This window comes from Lagopus leucura, unplaced genomic scaffold (genome assembly GCF_019238085.1).
Source record: "Lagopus leucura isolate 7727_CA_CO unplaced genomic scaffold, USGS_WTPT01 Super-Scaffold_73, whole genome shotgun sequence".
Classification (NCBI taxonomy): domain Eukaryota; kingdom Metazoa; phylum Chordata; class Aves; order Galliformes; family Phasianidae; genus Lagopus; species Lagopus leucura.
Window position 1 is genome coordinate 99,843,498 of NW_024962252.1, and position 14,909 is coordinate 99,858,406.

General features: G+C 46.9%; 2 protein-coding genes across 2 annotated transcripts; one reads left to right on the forward strand and one right to left on the reverse strand.

Annotated features, from left to right (window-relative positions):
- Positions 1-171: 171 nt before the first annotated feature.
- Positions 172-14,301, reverse strand: LOC122194257 (two pore calcium channel protein 1-like). The gene is made up of 19 exons (XM_042895195.1): positions 14,216-14,301; positions 13,996-14,078; positions 12,517-12,631; positions 11,848-11,976; positions 11,491-11,607; positions 10,288-10,406; positions 9,998-10,099; positions 8,652-8,778; positions 7,477-7,678; positions 6,710-6,854; positions 4,812-4,997; positions 4,342-4,406; positions 3,975-4,062; positions 3,587-3,656; positions 2,795-3,014; positions 2,440-2,530; positions 2,000-2,113; positions 1,496-1,614; positions 172-735 (listed from the first exon to the last, which is right to left on the reverse strand). The coding sequence occupies exons 1-19, from the start codon at positions 14,234-14,236 to the stop codon at positions 593-595; spliced, it is 2,256 nt and encodes a 751-aa protein (XP_042751129.1). The 5' UTR covers positions 14,237-14,301; the 3' UTR covers positions 172-592.
- Positions 14,302-14,379: 78 nt separating this feature from the next.
- MTLN (mitoregulin) lies at positions 14,380-14,851 on the forward strand. Its single transcript, XM_042875320.1, has one exon. It carries the CDS (start codon positions 14,380-14,382, stop codon positions 14,554-14,556), a length of 177 nt encoding a protein of 58 aa, XP_042731254.1. The 3' UTR covers positions 14,557-14,851.
- The last annotated feature ends 58 nt before the right edge of the window (positions 14,852-14,909 follow it).

Sequence of the window (14,909 nt, forward strand, 5' to 3'; positions counted from 1 at the left end):
TGAGCTGGTGGGGGGTTGGAGCTCAATGGTCACCCTTCTGTACTTGTATAAGGATCCTAGCCTCTGTCTTCAACTCTCAGGTTACTGATGAACATAGGTCATCATCAAGTGCTCTGTGTAAGTTAGCAGTTCATCACGCAGCATACCCAGCCTCCTCCCATCATTAAACAATAACTGATGTCAATGATTAACTGCTAAATTTAGTGTACTAACAAGAACCATTTAATGCAGCTTACTTTGCTCCATATACGCATATAAAAGTGCTGTAATACAAGATTCCAGTTATAAGGAATAGGTACTTCATAACATATTGAATACTGCACTTGACTTGCACGGCCAGATACACAAAACCCTCCATCTGCTCTCCTGTGATAGCATTTCCAGTTTCCACATTCACGTGAGACTTTACACAAGATAAAGCTCCTTCACATAACAGTGCCATTTCCTGCAGCAGCTGCCCCTTCAACTGTTTAATCTCATCCATCATGTACCTGACCACAGTGACTGAAGGCAGGCAGCCAGAAAATGTGCTGGAGACCTGTGCAGCTGAGGATTACCTCCTCCTTGTCGACCACTGTGTTTTTACCCTGAGTTACACAGCTCTTTCAGAAGTAAGATCACCAGGTACAGCAGCAGGGGACAAGTTTAAGATCTCTTCAAAAGAAGGTCCTTCATCTTCAAGAGGTATCTCTGCCTCAAACATACGCTGAAGCAGAGCATCAACTGTCCTGTACCCTGGAGGTGGCAAAAGAGTCACTGTAAGCATTCACGTCTGTTTTTCCAGCATAAGCACCTGCCTTAATAGACCTCTTACTTAAAGGCTGCTCCCCAGTGTTTCACACTACAGAGGCAAGAAAACAAATGCCTCATTGATATTTACTGATATTTTAGTCTGCTTTTCAACACTTTGAGCACTTGTGAAGAATAGACTCTTATTTTAAGAATTCATGCACTTCTATTCCCACATTTCCTTCAACAGATCTGTGATCCCAACCAACTGGGAAAGTGAGAAGCATGGGCTACAGGAGCTGCTAAGATGCAGCAAGAAATCTAGTGGAAGAAAAAAAAAAAACAACCAACAGGCACTAAGCTAGAGGAAAGCAGTGGATAGTCACCCCATGATCTAAGCCAGGAGGAGTACAGAGTGCACTGAGGAAGGAAAAAAGACAGGCTTCTTGGCAGTAGCAAGATCTCAGCCACCAACGCAGTGTCTCCACAGACTGGCTACTGAAGACAAGCACACACTGTAAGAGAGAGGAAGAAAAAGCTGCTCCAGAAGTAAAAAGAAACAGCAGAATCCACAGTTCTCAGCACAACTCTAGCCAAGTTTTAGCTGCTTTTATGGCTCAAGGAAAGCAGAAGTGCTTGGGAACTTCCTCAGAGACAGGGCAACTAACAGGGACAGTTCAGAACCTTGGCCTTCTAAACAACAACAACAAAAAAAATAAGACATAGCAGCAGTCACTATACCCCTGAAAGAAAGGGCAACACTTACGTTTGGAGGCAATTTTAAACACCAGCCCTTTAGGCTGTGCCTTTGTTCCACCTTCCCCCTCAAGGTCATTGTCAGCACTCTCCATGTTATCAAGGAGTTGTTCATCCTGGAGCGCCTCCCTACACAAGAAAGATCAGAGGTCACTCTACAGGGGCCCACGTATACACACCAGCAATGCATTCTCTTGGACAAGGCAAGCATCACAGTCATGCTGTTAGTCTCCAGCATCTCCTGCCCCCAGATGACAGTCTAAATCTAGAAAAGCTCAGTGAGGCAGAGTTCACTGCATTCCCACCTCCAAGGGGAAAGCAAGTTACTTTCTACTACCATCCTTAGACCAAGACGTTTAAGGTCACGACAGATTAGCAAGATCTTTGTGACAAGGAAGAGGAGTCTCAGTTCACACCCAGAGATGGGAGGAAGCATCTCCTGCCGTCCCACTGCTCTCACTGGAGTTGCCAAGCCAACCACACCCAGCACTACTGTTTGAGGGGGCTTGCTTACTCTTGAACTCCCATTCCCAGCTCCTGGATTTTCTGCTCAATGGCTGTCTCCACTTCACTCTTCTCTAGGGAGTACTCCACAAAGAAAGCTTCCAAGATGAATGACACAAAGATGCTGAAAGAAATGAGAAGTAGAATCACATAGCAGCTTTCCCTTACTGGAAACCCTCCAGCTTCAGACATCAACTGCTCTGATTAGACAAGCTCATAGGCCAGCTCTGGGTACTGAGGGCTTATGGCAACGTCTGCTGGAGATGAGCTCTAAGGCAGAGCACCACTCAGTGGAGTTAAGAACATTTGCAAGAGGCTCTTCAAAGAGAGGGGCAGGATGTATGTCAGAGCAGCACACCATACATAATCTTGGGATCACAACCACTGCCTTGGCAAGGGTCAGAGCCCCTCTTCGCTCCACTAAGGATAAGAGAAAGCCAAAAATCTTACTTGACAATAATTATAACCATCACAATGTGGAAGGCGATGAAATAAAGCTTTGCAGGCTGAGCAGTCACGTTGGCAAATCCGTTGGCAAAAAGTATAAAGGGAATTAAGGGCAAAATTGTTAGAGGTGAAGATCTTGCTCTAAACTAGTGCTGAGGGAGGGATCAAATACTACTTCCTAGCAGTAGCATTCAGGAATAAGGGAATAACAAGTCCTGTGCAGGGAACATTCCTCCATTTTGGAATGACAATGAGTGCACAGGTACATTCAGTACAAAGGAAAAAATAGGGCTTAGGGGAGAAGGGAAACATGGGTCACCAAGTTCTCATTTGTACATTCCACTACAAAAAAGGATATCGTGCCACTGGTTGACTACAGTAAGCTCCATCAGAACAATGAAGGAAGATGCAAAGTTGTTGAAGTTGTTCTTGCAGTATTTTCCACGGGCAAACAAAGAATCCTTGAGAGCTGGGTTTCCACATTCCAAAGCATAAGGAGCATTTGAGTTTGCAGGGAAGAACTGGATTTTCCCATGGAATAACTCCATTCCAATTATAGCAAATATACAGTATACAACCTGGGAAGAGAAACACCATTACAGGCCTCTTCACTGAACAGAAAGCCCCATGGCAGGTTTAAAAGCTCCAGCAGGCTTTACTTTTCAGTTTTTACAGGCTGTGGAAGAGAAGCACAGTCTAAGATATTCAGCCCCCTCAAAAGCAACTAAGCAACTATTTGACTTACTCCTGCCCAGGACTGCAGACCAAATACACAGAAATGAAACATTCTCAAACCTGGAGGAAAACCTATTTCTAAAAAGTGATTTTAGAAAATAAGTGTTCTCATTCAGCTTCTCACCATAACCATAATTTGATTCCCTGGAGCATCCAAAGCCTAGACTGCACAGAACATCTTTGCTGCCCCGTGGAAGACATAATGTCCTGGCAATTTCTGACCTGGCAACTAGCAGTAACCCAACCACTTTGCACATGTGAAGATTTGCCATAACTAAGAACCAAATGTACACTGAGTTTCAGTGGCTCAACACCCAAGCATTTGCATTCATTCTCTTGAAAACCAGATGTGTGTGAGACTTAACACATCCCTGCTAAACTGAATGCTCTGAGTTAAGATACCAGGTTTTCTTACCAGAGTCAGCCCTCCAAATGTCAGCATGGTTGGCACGATGTTTATCAGTGTGTTCATGATGACTCGGAACCTGCAGCAAATGATTCATGATAACTACTACTGTGGGGAGGCTTTTTATTTTTATTTTATTTTAATTTTTTTTTTTTTTTAAATCTCATGCTTACTTATCACATCCCATCCAGCATGAGCTCCCCCACATATCCTTACTTATTGCCACAGAGAGGTTGCAGCAGCTGGGTTCATCCCAGGCAAGTTGAGACAAGGCCTTGGGATGTTTTCTTGAATTGCCATGATCAATCTAAAGCAACTCTACAGAGCAGCTTAAAGCACTGTGTCTGCCAGCCTGATCCAGCTTGCCCCACAAACATATCCCCATTCTGTTCATCACCTTTGTATGCTGTCAACAATCCTTATTAGCCTGAGGACCCTTAATATGAAGACAATGTCCAGGATCTGTTGACTGTTGTATTTCGTGGCTGAGAAAAGAAAATAAAAAAAATATGTCTTCTGAAAAATAACCATGTAAACTCTTACAAATGTAAGCACGTGCTATGTCCTCATTAAACACTTAAAAAAACCACAATAGGTTTTTTTTTTTTAAATTAGTGGAGGAAGGGGAAGAACTTAGTTCTTAGAAACCCTATAGGAATTCCATTATCCTGCCAAAAAGCCTCCCAAGACCAAGATGATGGCAAAAGACAGCTCAAAACCACTGAGCCTCCCAGATGCATGCAGGCTGCTCAAGCTGCACTTACTCGATTTCAGGGTGGTATTGAGTATCGTTGCAGTCAAGGCAGCAATGATGATGAGGGTATCAAACCTAGCATGAGGGAAGGCAGTGCTGTTAGATTTGTGGGCAACACAGAATGGGCACTTAAGCTCCCACATGACGTACATGAGAGGAAGAAGGGTCACTACTTCTGTGTGGCAGACAGCCCTGCTTCCTCTCAGGGTTATTTGCAACAGAGGAAGGTGGGAAAGCTTTATTTAGCAAAATACTTTCCCCTGCCCAGTCACTACTTTCATGAACTGCAGTCACATTTAACTGGAGCTAGCAGAGGGCCAGAGAACAGCAGTCTGTTAGACAGGAATGAGTACACTGTCCTCTCATGCATAAACTCATTTTAACTGCATCCTAGAACATGAGTTGTCTGGAAGCCTATTCCCTCAGACTTTCACTTCTTGACAAACTGAACACAAAGATCTCACTGAAATGCATACTCACCAGTTCCAGAACTGATTTTTGCCAAAGAATGCCCTTGGTTCGTATGTGTATACTTTCAGGAGTATCTCAATTATATATAAAGCAAGGAAGACCCACTCTGCATAAGAAATATAAGGGCTTTCCTCATCCAGAGCAATGAAGATTGCATTTATTAGTATGATCACATCATAAGTCCAAACAAATCCCCTGCAAGCAGAGTGGAAAACAAAACAAAACAACAGTCAGCTCACCACTCTCAAGAAGGTAAAAATCAGTTACTTCAGGAGTTCTTTGCCTCCTTCCTCTAACATTACAATTTAGGCAATTACTCATCAGCTTCTGCAAAACCTGCATTTTGGGAAGTTACTGTGGAGTTGAGTCGAGCACATTACCCAGCCTTCAAGGTACACCACTGCCAGTACTTTCAGAGTTAAGCTCTCAGAAATTTATTACAGCTGGATTTCCACCAAGTCTAGCAGCATTTATCAAGAAGAACTGGATAAATAAAACTGAGAGGAGATGGGTGTGCTACAATTAGATGGAACTGAATAAGCTGGGAAAGTGGATGGAGAGAAGCCTCATCATATTCAAACGGAAATGCCAAGTTCTGCTATTGGTGAAGTCCAGGAGGAAGGCAGCCGGGCAGACTGGGGACAGAGCAACTGAAAAGCAGCTCTGCAGAGCGCCTCGCTGGTGATGCATGGAGGGAGGGAGGGGTGTCTTGCTCTGCTTGTCGACCATGAGCCAGCAATGCACCCTGGTGGCAAAGCTGACCAACAGCATCCTGGACTACCTCGGTACAAGAGCTGTGAACAGGCCATGAATGCCAAAGGCCTCGTTTGAGTGCTGTGGCAGGATCTGGGCTGGACTGGAACCTACTGGAGCTAGTACAGCAAAGGAGCACGAAAAGCAAGTAAAGAACAGAGTAACCTGACACAGCACTAAGAGACCTGGTGATGTTCAGCCTGAAGGGGAGAAAGGTCAGGGAGGAAGTCTTAATGTGTATAAATACCTGATAGGAGGGTGTAGAGAAGATGGAGCCAGACTCTTCTCAGTGGTATCCAGTGAAAGCACAAGAGGCAATAGGCACAAATTGAAATACAGGAAATCTCATTTAAACAAGAAAGCTTCTTTCCCCTTCTTTTTGACTGTCCTCAGTTTTAAACACTGGAACAGGTTGCACAGAGGTTGTGGAGTTTCTCCTAGCATATGTTCAAAATTCAACTGGACAAAACCTTGAGTAACCTACTCTATCTGACCTTGCTTGGAGCAGGGAGGTTACACCTGACTATCTCTGGAAGTCCCTTCCAACCTCAATAACTTCTGCATCTCTGGGAAGACTCAGATGTGAAGCCTCAGATGTGAAGCAGAGCACTAGCAGCTCACAGCACCAATTTAATAAAAGCTGGTGAAACAATACAATGCAGATTTACAGCAGACTGCTGATTTACAGTCATCGCTTTCATCAAATCATAGGAATGGCCTGGGTTGAAAAGGACCACAGTGATCACCTAATTTCAACCCCCCCTTTGTGTGCAGGGTCACCAACCGTCAGACCAGGCTGCCCAGAGCCACATCCAGCCACTTTCCAGTAAAGCCTGTAGCCTGGTCCTTCCAGGCAGGCCATAAAGCACTCCCTGCTTTCAGGGAAAACTAATTACACTCAGCACCTATAGAAGAGCAAGTGGGATTGGAAGAGGCACAGAACCACCAACATCCAAGCCTACTCTCTCCATACCTAACAAAGGTAGTCTAAAAGTAATTAATTTACAGAACACTTTCAAAATTAGAACCTCCAGTTTGCCTGAATAGAGCTTGCACTTTTCAGCATGACACCCAGCAGAGTATTTACTTACAACAGTAGTGTTCTGCAGTGTTTTACACGTTAGGAGTTGCTTGCTCCACCAACACAGACTTACCTGTGCCTAACCACGCTGCGCAGGAACTGACTCACTGCTGATCTGTATACACGAGGCATCCACTGCCCCAATGGATGGCTGCGTATTTTCAGGGCAATCACCTGGATGTTGAGCAGATCTGCCAGCTGTACAAAGGACTTCTTGTCTGCAGCAGGGAGAGAGCACTGAACATCAGTCCACTGTCATTTAAAAACAGACCTGCCTGGCAAATCTATGTGCATATAAGTTGTAGCAATCTGGACTCAGTACCTTTGCAGTCAGCAAAGCACAAGCCCAAAGAGATATCCACCACAAAACAGGTAGAATTCAGCATTCAAGCAGTTCCTCTGCCCCACTCCTGACAGACTGGCTTAAAGTGAGGCCAAAAGCCAACAAAAACCTTTAATGATCTAGCATAATGAGACTGGCCCATCTCTCCCAGTATTCTGTCTCCAGACAACACAAAAGCAAGTGGCTCTAACAGAATATGTGCTATGTTATTTGGAGGAATCTGCTAACAAGGGAAGTGGTCTTTGTCCTGTGCTGAGAAGAGGAAGAATCTTTCTTCATAGGGAACTTGGCCCAATGACAAATGGCCATGAAGAACTGCCCACAGCATACAGCACAGGCACAAAGAACAGCCTTTCAGGACCTCAGTAATCCAGAGAGGGAAGTAAGTCCCTCTCAATCCATTACATAACATGAGTCCCAGTAGCAGAACCCTGGAACCAGGCTCCTGATCCCAGGCTCCTCCCCAGTCCATGCGCACAGAGCGCCCCACTGCTCACCTATGAAACCTTTCTGCTCATCATCTGAGATGCGTAGCAGCAACTCTCTGTGGGAGTTGCTGATATCAGGAGCCACCAGCTTGACAAGCTGCTTCCACTGGGCTTCTCTAACCACAAACTGCATTCCCTCTTCTTCCTTCAGGAGGTTGAAGGCCTCTATCATCTTGCGGCGCTTCATGTAAGCAAGTGTACGGATCTCATTCTAGAAAGAATGAGAAGATTCAGGCAGCTTCAGTCACACTTTCCCCTTCTTGGTTTACCTTATTTCCCTAGCACAGAGACCTGTCACTCCAAGCTTGTTTCTCTTACTAGACATCACGTAGAGCAGAACCGATGGGGTGATGAGAAATGCCATTTAACAGGCAACCACAGGCCTCTGGAGGGATCACTGGATTGCTTTCTGTTGGGAGATGCATTGAAACAAACGGAAGGGAAGACAAAGGATGGTATCTAACAGGAAGGAGATGAGGCAATATCTCCCAGAGATCACAGGATCTGCACGCCTGCCGGTCACAGAAGGAAAGAGGATATGTCCACACACATTTGCCATCTATCAGGGAATACTGCTGACATCAAGGGTGGAGATCTTTTTCTGTACAAGATTATAAGCAGACTAAAGAAGCTCATAACCTTGGGAAACATCCTAGCAGACTGCTTACTGGGTAGGAGGGTCAATCCCCTCGTGGGGCACCCAGGAATTTCCTGCTCTCATCCTTTGATCACACCTACCCAAACTGTGCCTATTCATCTGGCGCAGAAGAAACAGGAGTTCAGATTACTTCAACCTTCCTTCACATTTCCCTTGCTCCAAGAGTCCATGCAGTGGCAGAAAAAGCGTGCTGTGTACTCACAGCCACCTGAAAACAGTCTGCATAGAAGCAGTGGTTTCTTTGCTAGAACTAATCCTCTAACAGACATAACAGACATGCACCTCCTACCTGTTTCAAACACACCAGAATAGAGCATTTCATTTTCATATACTTAGAATTAGCAGTAATCTCCACTGTATGAAAAGCAGACGAGTATAGGCTGGAAGCTATATGTTTATTCAGGAGAAGCTGTTCACCTTCTCCACATCTTGCAGAAGCCTCCCAAGGGAAGGCCAGATGCCCCCATGCAAGGTTATACAGAACAGCAGGTAGTTGATGATCACACTTCACCCCTCTGCTTATTACCTTCAGGTGTTTTTTGTAATTGTTATACACAACAGCCAGGAAGAGTGACATGAAGATGTAAGTGTTGACGATGACAAAGGCAATGAAGAACAGGGCATACCACGAGCTGAAGTCAAATGCTGGCATCCTAGAGAGAAGAGAAATTACTTGCTGAGCAGACAAGGAAATACAACCAAACCATCTTCCTGATGATTTGTAGAATGTTTTGGATAGCCAGGTGAGACAGCCTGGAGGGGAAAAAAAGGAAAAACCAAGAACTCTGCGTATTAAGTTACAGAAGTTTAATTCCAAGTTTGAATCCTGTGTTTAATTGGTCCCTCACTCACATGACACAGAAAAGAAAGCATAGATTAAACTTCTGTCAGCATGCCTAAGTTCAGACACACGGAGTCTTGGGTGAGGTCTCAGTCACACTGGTGAGTTATTGGCTTCAGAGTCCCTCACTGCACTTCTGCTTAGGTTCCCTAGGAGAACAATCTGTATTTCACCATTTAAATACCTGGGGTCCCCATAACACTCCAGTTCTGTTCAGTACATCTCCAGCACACAAATGAGTCCCACTCCGCCCTCCATCCCATCTTTCCTGACGAAATGGTAACAACTCAGAACAAGTGAAGATCAGAAGTCCAAGCCTCTTTTAACACAGCTGTGCAAGTTATGAAAGTATGCATACATATCCCTGCAAACATCATGAGATAAGAGACATCCAGTCACTAGAGCACACTTCCTTTTTTATGAAAGTGTTCTAATCAAAGCGCTAGGGGATTTGTCTCTTAGATCAATGCCTTACTCAGCTGATGGATCTTTTGGAAAGCTTTACTTTCAGTGCATCTTTTAAAGAATTCCTCCCAACCTGTGGGGTCAGACCTCAGACTGTGGTTCAGAGGCCATCTATAAAACAGATGGGTAACAACTCTTGAAAATCCTACAAGCTGGAGAAGTGAGAGCCCCATTTCTACTCTGGAAGACATTGCTTTGCACAACAGTACTGTTTAACCTGAGACCCTGCCAGGATGCACAAAAGACAGTGCTCAGATAGCCAAGTGTGAGCGTTCAGGTCTAGTTGTTGCATCAAGATACTTCTTGGTTACGTAGTGCCAGAGGGATAGGAAGCTGAGAAAAATACAGCAGAACAAGCAGAGTTTATCTCATGAATAGGTAGTGTTAGAAGACTCTTCCCTGCTCCCCTCTCCCCCCTCCTTATTCCCTAAATGGGCCTAGTGAGTGATTTCACCTGCCAGAGATGCTGATCACAGCTTCATAGCACAACACAGTTATTTTTCCCTTACACTAGGAGCAGGACACCAGCATTTGCAACACAAAGACTGCAAGCTCAGCATACATACATGACATCCGGGCTGTTTGCAGTCGTCACCAACACATAGAGGTCAAACACAATTTCTAGGTAGTCTCTAAAATATGGCAAGCCTTCTGCTGTCTGGAGGTTCCTAGGAAGAAGGCAACAACCTGGTGTCAAGCACAGAGACCATATCCCACTCCAGCAACTACAGGTATCAGCACTTTGTATTTAGCAGAAATCATCTGGAGTTGCCAGATCCATTTTGTTCAGGAGGAATCACAGCCATTCATCCCCCCATACTCTGAACAACAACAATAAAAAAAAATGTTTTCACACCTCTCACCAAACAGCTTCAGAGCCATGAGGGAGAACATGAGAAGGCTAAACATGAAGAGCAAGAAGACATAGGTGATCTCTGGCAGTGTATTGCGGATGCTGCGGAAGGCTCTTCGTATCTGTCACGGACAAAGGAAGTGTTTAGAAGCACTTTTCCTATCACCATTCTATCAGAACAGAACAGCTACACATGGACAGGCACAGTGGGACACACGGCCTTGTCTGTTGCCTGGAAGGAAAGATTCTGACTGCACGAGTTCTTCCTACTCTTACACGTTTGCCTCGGATAACAAGAGGCAAGCCCTGCTACTCAGGCAAACCTGTGCAAGAGTACCAGAGCTTTCCTCTTCATCCTCCCAGCTTATGTTGCACTGTGAACTTAGTCTGTTCCTTGCTTAACAGCCCCAGGCATCACTGAAGTGCTCTTGCTCTAAAGGACTGGTCAGAGACAGAAGTCCGTCACTCCAGGGCACTAAATATGCTCCAAGCTTGAGAGTTCAGCTGCTCCCTCCTGCAGGCTTCCACAGTGTAACAGTTTATTTCCAAATCAGAACAGAATAGTCTTGGGTAGCAGGGCAAAGATCTCCCTGTGACAGTAGGGAACAGAGTCCAAACCATCCATCTGGACCACGAGCTCAGTTTGGGGAACTGTGCAACATTTGTGCTTGTTTGCCTAGGAGACTTCCAGAAATAAGTAACCTGGCCCCAGTCTCAAGAAGAAACAGTTTTCTTGTACATACTTATACATACTGCTTGCATTTACTACTTCTGAGAGTAGCAACTAACTGCTTGCAAACAGATAGTGGTCTTCCATACAAGCTGTAGGAATCAGAGCCCATAGGCTGAGCTTATGAGAAACATTATTCTTTCACATGGTGCCAGTCTTTAACAAAGATGACAAAACAGCACTATGTATGGCAAGATGCTCTGGTTTCAGTCTCAAGCATGTTCAGGGCTCTGTGGACTGGGTTGCTGCTGTCCAAACTTAGGAAGATGCTTTGCAGTACCTTGCACTATGCCCAAGCAGCATCCTTGTGAATGCACCCTTTTCTCTGTCTCGAAATCTTGCTCCAGGTCACCTCAGAGAAAGTCACTTCAATGAGTCTGAATCCTGCTATTCTACATTCTACTACATGTTCCCTTGGTTCTCAGAAAGCAGCATGCTGTCCAGAAGCAGTAATTCCCATGAGATCCATTCCTTACCTGGCGACTCTCTGCAAAGTTGACCAGGAAGATGGGCCTCACTATTCTGGACCATCGAACACTCTTTATGTTGTATATCCTGAGGGCCCCATATATGGCCAAATCAGTCAGAGATAGCTGTAGAAGAAAGGATGAAAATGCACAGGAACGAAGTCGGAAACTGTATGAGCTAATCCAATTATCTTCACCATCTAGACAAACCAGATGCACATACAACAGGTCTGTGAGAACAGGCTGATGTGCCAATTGGTTTGGCCATGGCCCTTGTGCAGCAGATCCCAGAAGAGACACAGGAGGAACAAAAAGCTGCCTCCACATAGCCCAGCTCAACCCTCGTGATCTCAAGACCTAACTCACCAGGATTGCAACCATGATGCAGATGTTCTTGGTATCCTTCCAAAATACATTACGACAGGTGATTTTTGCAAAATGCATCAGTCGGCCAAAGAACACCAGAAGGCACAACACCTCCACTAAAGAAGTGGCCTGCAGACAGAAAAGACTCCAGTCAGGACTAACAAAAGCAATGCTAGTCCTCTCCATACCAATAAGGATTCTCAGGCTGAGGTGCAGGTGAGAAAATAAATAAATAGGGTTCATATAAAAGTTCTGCCAGCGAGTTTTGCTGCTGGCTGTTCTACAAGCTCACATATGGCAACAGTTTTAGGCTTCCTTTGTGAAATTCCCTGCTAAGCGCAGCTTAGAACCAGTCACTGTGTATTTGGTTAGGATTTGAGGAGTACATCAATCACAATGACTGGTGCAGAGAAAAAGGATAAAGCCTGAAAGTGTGGAAGGGAGCAGTGTGACACTGCCTAATCATATCAGCCATTGGGGATGTCCACAGGACCGTGTCTAGTTTTTATGCCCATTTTTGACCCCATTCCAGCATATGGGAAGTATGAACAGGAAGATCAGCAGCAAGCATCTCTTTACACCTTGGTAACTTGTCTCAAGCATGAAATACACCACTGAGCCAACACAACAGTAGCTGCATTATCACTTGTGCACTGCCTGGAAACTCACCAGGAAAGGGAGTGGATACACAGCAGGTTCTTCAAACACTGCCAGGGAGAGGTTGAGAAAGATGAAGATATAGGTGGCTGTTCGCATAAACCAGTGGTTATAGAGATAATAAAGCCTGTAGAGAGAAAGCAGTGGCACCATAAGTAAGGGGTTCAGTGTATGTACCCATGTGGTCAGCAAGTCTGTCTTGGAAAAACAGCACACACTGCCTGAACAGTAAAGAAAAAAGGGTACATCAGCATAGATAGAACAGGGAAGTGTTCAAAAGTTTCTGTCAGAGTAAGCTTTTCTATGTACACACACAAGTCAAGTAGTATTCTGTCCCCTCTAGCAAAGCCTCTGGTGACTGCTGATATTAACCTCGAACACATCAGGCTCTCAGTCTTCCACAGGAGCATATAATAGTGGCTCCTTTTGGAGCACATCCACAGAAAGAGCATGGGGTTTCTCTGCTAATATATAGGATGCCTGTGTTGCCACGTAATCATCTCACCTGCCCAGTCATCACCCCAAAGGTACAAGGCAGGTGATAAAATGAATGACAACAGATGTCCTTAACAACAGCACTAAGACACCACCACGTAAAACCCACTCACTTCAGCTATTCAGAGTTAACATACTTAGGCAGTACAAAACTCTTGAAGCTTCAGTAGCTGAGCTAAGAGAATTAAAAGTGCAACCAATGTTGTAAAAGCAGCTAGTCAGGAGAGTCAATATTGCAGGCAAAATAGCTTTGATTTTGGGAATTTCATTTGCCTAACTGCCAATTAACAAGCTTTTGGTGACTTCTTGCTTCTAGCAGTCACTGCCCTTGCAAAAAAGCACCTGAGCAGAGACACCACAAGCTCCTAGGATCAGCTGAAGCGTTGGTGCACATGGGGCTGTTACCATCATTACCAAGCCAGCTGGCACAGGGCTGTTCTCCTGCCTGGCTACCAGAACCCTGCCACACACGCCCCATGCAGCCACCTTCCAGCACTTCCTTCCAAGCACTGAGCTGTCCATATTCACAATCTCTGCTAGCACTACAGCTTCATTTTGGTTTTTGCTTCCAGAAAAGAAATAAAAGTTTTCATTTGTGTTCCTATAAGACACATTGAGTTGTATTTAATGTACACATTAAAGCTTCAATTCAGCCTTCACAGTCCCACCCAAGAAGGCCTCTTAGCATTCCACCTTGGCCTCACCACCACCATACAGCTCAGCACAGTTCCACAGACACAGGCTGGCTCCCTCCAGAGAACTACCGAGGTTGGAAAAGACTTTGATCATTAAGCCCAACCCATCCCCACTGCCCACATCCCTCAGTGCCACATCCCCACGGCTCTGGGGTCACCACGGTCACCTGCAGGGATGGTGACCCCACCACTCCCTGTGCAGCTGTGCCACTGCCTCACTGCACTTTGGGGGAAGGAACTCACCCCAGCCCCCCCCAACCCCAGGCTGCCTGCAGGAGCAGAGCCCTGCAGACCCCCTTACCTGACAGCCTCGGGGGAAGTCTTAAAAGGAATATTTCTGTTGTACTGTGCATCAGAGACAAACGCTGCCGCCAGCAGGAGCTCCTGGGGAAGAGACACGGGTCACGGGGTGCTGGGGGGCGAGGGAGGCACCCCCGGGAGACCCCCCACCCAAAGGCAGAGATGGAGCAACGCCGCCCTGCGCTCCCTGCCGCCTCCCCAGCCCAAGGCGAAGGCACTACCTGTGAGACAGCCTCAGCCATGACCAGGGAGACGCTTCGCCCCCTCCCGCCGGCCCCGCGGCATTTAACGGGCCCGCCCCCGCCGGCGGAAGCGGGAGGCGGAGGCGGGCCGGGAGGAGGAGAGAGAGGAGGAGCCGCCCGCAGCGCACGTCCTCGCGACCCCGATGGCGCTGGAGGCGCTGAAGCCCCGCGCTGTGCGCTTTGCGCTGCTGGCCGCTTTCGCCGCCGGCGTGCTAGTGGGCTGGCAGGCCGCTCGCGCCCGCCGCCGCTTCCTCCGCTGGCGACAGAGCCGCCTGCAGCGCCGCCTGGACGCCGCCCGGGAGCAGCTGGAGGCGGCCTGAGCCCGGCACCGCCGTCCTCCGCTCCGATCCCGTTCCCTCCCCGCGTGAGCCGCCCTGCTCTCGTCGTCGCCGTGCATCGGAGCGCTGCGTCTCCGCCGCTCGGCGATGCCCCGGACCGCCGCCGATCCACCAGCCGGAACCGATTGCACCGCCGCCTCGTCGGTGAGGACACGGCACGGGGACACGCGTAACGAGCGACGGATCTCGGCGTGACAGAACACGAGTGGGACGGACCGCGCGGGGGTGACCGAGCGGCGCGCTGCGGCAGAACGGGAACATTAAATCGGTGTTTGTACGCTAGACTCGCACTGCGTTCCTGCGCCCCGCGCACTGCGTTCTTGCACCTCGTGGGA

Bases quoted from the DNA above. Each gene is read 5' to 3' on its own strand.
- LOC122194257 (XM_042895195.1), bottom strand. From the start codon at position 14,236: ATGGCTGAGGCTGTCTCACAG. The intron at 10,100-10,287 runs GTGTGAAAACAT...CCTTCTTCCTAG, and splicing joins CTGAAGCTGTTTGGTGAGAG to GAACCTCCAGACAGCAGAAG. The intron at 4,063-4,341 runs GTAAGTGCAGCT...TTCTTTTCTCAG, and splicing joins CAATACCACCCTGAAATCGA to CCACGAAATACAACAGTCAA.
- MTLN (XM_042875320.1), top strand. From the start codon at position 14,380: ATGGCGCTGGAGGCGCTGAAGCCCCGCGCTGTGCGCTTTGCGCTGCTG.